The sequence below is a fragment of the Oncorhynchus keta genome, chromosome 19 (assembly GCF_023373465.1).
Source record: "Oncorhynchus keta strain PuntledgeMale-10-30-2019 chromosome 19, Oket_V2, whole genome shotgun sequence".
In the NCBI taxonomy this organism is placed as follows: domain Eukaryota; kingdom Metazoa; phylum Chordata; class Actinopteri; order Salmoniformes; family Salmonidae; genus Oncorhynchus; species Oncorhynchus keta.
The window spans coordinates 84,588,446-84,595,065 of NC_068439.1; the positions used below are offsets into that span (position 1 = coordinate 84,588,446).

General features: G+C 44.2%; 1 protein-coding gene and 1 non-coding gene across 2 annotated transcripts; both read left to right on the forward strand.

Moving 5' to 3' along the window:
* The first annotated feature begins 1,872 nt into the window (after nucleotides 1–1,872).
* LOC118377598 (40S ribosomal protein S12-like) lies at nucleotides 1,873–4,457 on the forward strand. The gene is made up of 4 exons (XM_052468989.1): nucleotides 1,873–1,984; nucleotides 2,111–2,157; nucleotides 2,825–2,941; nucleotides 4,289–4,457. The coding sequence occupies exons 2-4, from the start codon at nucleotides 2,144–2,146 to the stop codon at nucleotides 4,455–4,457; spliced, it is 300 nt and encodes a 99-aa protein (XP_052324949.1). The 5' UTR covers nucleotides 1,873–1,984; nucleotides 2,111–2,143.
* Nucleotides 2,449–2,526, forward strand: LOC118377599 (small nucleolar RNA SNORD101). Its single transcript, XR_004824277.1, has one exon. It is a non-coding gene; the product is annotated as a small nucleolar RNA SNORD101 (small nucleolar RNA).
* Nucleotides 4,458–6,620: the final 2,163 nt, after the last annotated feature.

The window sequence follows — 6,620 nt, forward strand, 5'->3', positions numbered from 1 at the left end:
AATTTGGTGCTCTGCAATCTCACTGGATGTTGGCCAGGTGGGACGCTAGAGAGGTTAACAATACATTTGTAGAGTGGTTGAAAAACTAGTTTAAATGACTCCAACCTAAGTGTCCGACTTCCAACTGTTGTTCATTGGAGGGCTTCTTAAAGAAAAACTAACAGGCCTGTGAGAGCCGGAATTCTTACTGGTTGGTAGGTGATCAAATACTTATGTCATGCAATAAAATGCAAATTAATTACTTGAAAATCATACAATGTGATTTTCTAGATTTTTGTTTAAGATTCCGTCTCTCACAGTTGAAGTGTACCTATGATAAAAATTACAGACCTCTACATGCCTTGTAAGTAGGAAAACCTGCAAAATCGGCAGTGTATCAAATACTTGTTCTCCCACTGTATGTTTCAGTAAGATTGGATATTTAGCATTTGTAGCATTGGTTATCAACTGTACTGCAGGGATGGAACGTAAGTTGCAGAAAATTGAGGTTGTGGTGGCAGCTGCTAAAGGTTAAATAAATAAATAAAAAAGCTGCAGAGAGGTGTTTGGTTGTGAGACTCAGAAGACAAACTGAATTGGTCCACTCACACAGACAGCATCGTGAAGAAGGCGCAGCGCCTCTTCAACCTCAGGAGGCTGAAGAAATTCGGCTTGTCACCAAAAGCACTCACAAACTTCTACAGATGCACAATCGAGAGCATCCTGGCGGGCTGTATCACCGCCTGGTCTGCACAACGCATCACCGGGGCAAACTATCTGCCCTCCAGGACACCTACACCACCCGATGTTACAGGAAGGCCATAAAGATCATCAAGGACAACAACCACCCGAGCCACTGCCTGTTCACCCCGCTATCATCCAGAAGGCGAGGTCAGTACAGGTACATCAAAGCTGGGACCGAGAGACTGAAAAACAGCTTCTATCTCAAGGCCATCAGACTGTTAAACACCCACCACTAACATTGAGTGGCTGCTGCCAACACACTGTCATTGACACTGACTCAACTCCAGTCACGTTAATAATGGGAATTGATGGGAAATGATGTAAAATATATCACTAGCCACTTTAAACAATGCTACCTAATATAATGTTCCCTACATTATTCATCTCATGTGCATACGTATATACTGTACTCTATATCATCGACTGTATCCTTATGTAATACATGTATCACGAGCCACTTTAACTATGCCACTTTGTTTACATACTCATCTCATATGTATATACTGTACTCGATACCATCTACTGTATCTTGCCTATGCTGCTCTGTACCATCACTCATTCATGTATCTTTATGTACATATTCTTTATCCCCTTACACTGTGTATAAGACAGTAGTTTAGGAATTGTTAGTTAGATTACTTGTTGGTTATTACTGCATTGTCGGAACTAGAAGCACAAGCATTTCGCTACACTCGCATTAACATCTGCTAACCATGTGTATGTGACAAATAAAATTAGATTTGATTTGATTTGGGTGTGTTAAGTGGTGGTGTCCCATCCTGTCAGGCTGTTGGCCTGAGTTTTTACTAAATAGGTTGTTTATTATTATAATAAATAGTAAAACATTTGAGTGTAGTGTTAGACGGTAGGGTATTTGTTTATTTGTATATATTTATTTCAAGCAAAGTATAAGGGAGTTGTAGTCCAGTCCAGTAGGTGGCGGTAATGCAACATTTATTGGATGCCAACCACCATTAAACCTCATCGAAGAAGACACAATTAACCAAAACAGACCCGCTTCTGGTCACCTTGATGTAATCCAACGTTGCCACTGCTTTCTTCACGGTCCTCGATATTAAAAATATATTTCCCAAATTAATATCCTTGTTCGAACACTCTACTACACCGTATTGTAACTCTTCATTCACGACTTATTAGACAGGCAGAATAATGGCCACCTACTTCTCGGGTCCTTCTGTCCTTAAAAGATTGTCGCCGACTGAATGACGTTCTCTTTACCCGCTGTCACAGAGGAGTTAGGGTGGGTTTCTTGATCTCGCCAAAAAAAATCTGTCGGATTGATCAAGCATCCTTTGTTTAAAATTCCCCACAGTCACCCTGTCATCATGGATAATAACTTTTCTATCATGTTTGGTCAATATTGCAGAATTTTAGGTCCCCCATCCATCGCTAATCGACAATGGCCGAGGAAGGGTAAGCGTGACTGTTCTACTCCCGCTTTGCGCTGAACCAGGGCTAACTAACTAAATTGCACGTTTCAAAGTTGCATAGTTTGCATAGTGGGGACGTGTTAAATATATCCATGCCTCTAAGTGCACTTCCAGAACTATTGATAACAGTAATATGGAATAGCCTTACCAGAGATCCCCCAGTTGACGTTAGCAAGCTAAACATGTGTTTTAGTCCGTTGGTTGTAAACTAAGTTACTCATCGAGCCATTTCCGTGAATATAGTGAGTTGACAGTATAATGGTTAATTTCCGGTGCACGTGTGATGATTTACTTTCTTTAGTCGGATACCCCTTCACTCTAAATTATGAGTGAGATCCCCTGTCTGACACGCCGGGAAAACATTCAACTCCGCTCACTTATCGTAATGGACTAGTTGTAGCTAATGTAACTCATCTCCTTGTCTCCTCTTCTCCCATCTCCTCTCCTTCCCTCGTCTCCTCTCCTATCATTGTCAACTTCTCCGTCTCCTCTTCTCCCATCTTCTCTCCTTCCCTCCTCTTCTCTCGTCTCCTCTCCTATCATTGTCAACTTCTCCTGCCTCCTCTTCTCCCGTCTCCTCTCCTGCCCCCCTCTTCTCCCGTCTCCTCTCCTGCCCCCCTCTTCTCTCGTCTCCTCTCCTTGTCCCCCAGCATCGCTGCTGGAGGTGTGATGGATGTCAACACCGCTCTCCCCGAGGTGCTCAAGACCGCCCTCATCCATGACGGCCTGGCTCGTGGTATCCGCGAGGCTGCCAAGGCGCTGGACAAGTGAGTGAATACTTCTGGTCCTCTTGTGTCCTAAATGGTTCCCTATTTAGTGCACTACTCAGGACTCGGCACCTGGTCAAAAGAAGTGCACTATGTAGGAAATGGGGCATCATTTGGTACGTAGACTGAATTTCTGGTCCTTCTTTTCACCCTCTCTGTTTTTATGCGCTAGTTCCATTACATTACACAAGCGTTTGGATGAAGGAGTCTTCTGTCAGAACAGTTTTTGTTAAAAGCCTGATGTCTTAACATTAACACCCATTGCTTACGGTATTATTTTGGAAGCATAAAGACTTAGCACATCAGCTAGAAGTAATAAAAAAAGGTTATATATATATTTTTACCGGGTTAGTGTTCCCTCGCGGCTATATGTGATTACGGAAGGCAAAGGGACCGCCTATGCTAATTAGCTATCTGTCAAATTTGATTTGTCACATACACATGATTACATGAAATAATATCTTACCAAGTAATCTAACAATATCACAACGACTACCTTATACACGTGTGTAAATCATGCTCCGAACACTTGTAACGGAAGAAGGCTACAAGAAACGTGTCGTCACTGGAAAAATACTGTCGTCTCAACCGTTAAAAGTGCTCGAAACAATGTACAGCATTTTGCATTCAATTACTTTGATGGACATGAAAGTAGAAGGCTTTATGTTTCTCGGTTTGAGAATCGATTTGAAGTGTAGATGTTTCGAGTTTGTCTACGAGAGCCAGTCAACCTCTGAAGACAGGGTCCTTGGACTTGGATGGAATTACCAGTAGGCTCCTTCAGAGTACATCTTGGTCTGGTGAAGTACGGCTGATGGGTTTTTTGGTTTTCTACTGAATCCTGTGAACTGCCATCGTTAACCAAAAATCGGAGACACTTCTGCCTCCCGGATGGCGCACTATTCCCTAAGTAGTGCACTTCCTGGTGGCCAGAGGTGGGCGTGGCACCGTATAGTAGTGCACTTCCTGGTGGGCGTGGCACCGTATAGTAGTGCACTTCCTGGTGGCCAGAGGTGGGCGTGGCACCGTATAGTAGTGCACTTCCTGGTGGCCAGAGGTGGGCGTGGCACCGTATAGTAGTGCACTTCCTGGTGGCCAGAGGTGGGCGTGGCACCGTATAGGAACAGGAATGCCAGTTAGGCTGCATTCAAAGGCTTACTAGATGTTAGTTATATTTCTGATGTGATGTTAAATTACTGGCTGTTAATTGCTGTTGCTCCTCTCTTCTAGCCCCCTCCAGGCGCCAGGCCCACCTCTGACTGTTAATTGCTCCCCTCTTCTACCCCCCTCTCCAGGCGCCAGGCCCACCTCTGACTGTTAATTGCTCCCCTCTTCTACCCCCTCCAGGCGCCAGGCCCACCTCTGCGTTCTTGCTGCCAACTGTGACGAGCCCATGTACGTCAAGCTGGTGGAAGCCCTCTGTGCCGAGCATCAGATTAACCTCATCAAGGTATGGGGGGAAATAGGAGCGGGAGGTATGGGGGGGGTGTTGGAGCGGCTGGGGGACATGGCTTAACAAGGGAGTGTAGTATGAGAGTGGTGTTTGGTAAATGTAGTAGTTACTTTAGCTGAGTTAAGTGTTTCTGTCACATATTGTGGCTTCCCCTACTGAGGCCTGTGGACAGTAGCCCAATGTTTTTATCAATCAACTACTCATTAGAGAAATATATATCTTTATTCAAGCTGGCTGCTACCGACCCGCCCTTCATCCACACAATATTTCATGGCCTTAACCCCACCTGCCCTGCGTGTATATCGCTGCCCTATTCCCTGTGGTACTACCAGAGCATCCTGAGCCTGATCAATCTGATTGTGTTCGTTATGTTATTGGTAAACAGGTGTGGACTAACAGTAGAGGGTGGCACCGCTGTACAGCTTTGAGGATTTGAGGCGTCTTTTCAGCCTCCTGAAGGGGAACAGGCCTTGGCGATGGAACTCGAATCAAAATGTAGTTGTCACATGTGCCGACTTCAACAGGTGTAGTAGACCTTACAGTGAAATGCTGAATACAACAGGTGTAGTAGACCTTACAGTGAAATGCTGAATACAACAGGTGTAGTAGACCTTACAGTGAAATGCTGAATACAACAGGTGTAGTAGACCTTACAGTGAAATGATGAATACAACAGGTGTAGTAGACCTTACAGTGAAATGCTGAATACAACAGGTGTAGTAGACCTTACAGTGAAATGCTGAATACAACAGGTGTAGTAGACCTTACAGTGAAATGCTGAATACAACAGGTGTAGTAGACCTTACAGTGAAATGCTGAATACAACAGGTGTAGTAGACCTTACAGTGAAATGCTGAATACAACAGGTGTAGTAGACCTTACAGTGAAATGCTGAATACAACAGGTGTAGTAGACCTTACAGTGAAATGCTGAATACAACAGGTGTAGTAGACCTCACAGTGAAATGCTGAATACAACAGGTGTAGTAGACCTTACAGTGAAATGCTGAATACAACATGTGTAGTAGACCTTACAGTGAAATGCTGAATACAACAGGTGTAGTAGACCTTACAGTGAAATGCTGAATAAAACAGGTGTAAAAGACCTCACAGTGAAATGCTAAATACAACAGGTGTAGTAGACCTCACAGTGAAATGCTGAATACAACAGGTGTAGTAGACCTCACAGTGAAATGCTTACGAGCCTCTAACCAACAATGCAGTTCAAAAGGAATGACTAAGAAATAAATTAACAAATAGTTAGAGAAATAAAAGTAGCACGTAGTTAGAACAGCAGTAAAATAACAATAGTGAGACTATATACAGAGTCCATGTGGAGGCTATATACAGGGGTACTGGTACAGTGTCCATGTGGAGGCTGTATACAGGGGTACTGGTACAGAGTCAATGTGGAGGCTATATACAGGGAGTACCGGTACAGAGTCAATGTGGAGGCTATATACAGGGGTACCGGTACAGAGTCCATGTGGAGGCTATATACAGGGGGTACTGGTACAGAGTCAATGTGGAGGCTATATACAGGGGGTACCGGTTCAGAGTCCATGTGGAGGCTATATACAGGGGGTACTGGTACAGAGTCCATGTGGAGGCTATATACAGGGGGTACCGGTACAGAGTCAATGTGGAGGCTATATACAGGGGGTACCGGTTCAGAGTCCATGTGGAGGCTATATACAGGGGTACTGGTACAGAGTCCATGTGGAGGCTATATACAGGGTGTACTGGTACAGAGTCCATGTGGAGGCTATATACAGGGGTACCGGTACAGAGTCAATGTGGAGGCTATATACAGGGGGTACCGGTTCAGAGTCCATGTGGAGGCTATATACAGGGGGTACCGGTTCAGAGTCAATGTGGAGGCTATATACAGGGGTACTGACTGATTGTAAGTAGGCCTGTAGCCTACTGTTTTATATTTTAACTTCTTGCTCCGACCCGATACGCATGCGTCCCATCTAGACATCTGGAAATGCAAATGCGCTACGCTAAATGCTAATAGCACTCGTTAAAACTCAAACGTTCATTAAAATACACATGCAGGGTATTGAATTAAAGCTACACTCGTTGTGAATCCAGTCAACAAGTCAGATTTTTAAAATGCTGGCGAAAGCATGAGAAGCTATTATCTGATAGGCATGTAACACCCCAAAAGACCTCGCAGGGGACGTAAACAAAATAATTAGCATAGTCGGGCGCTACACAAACC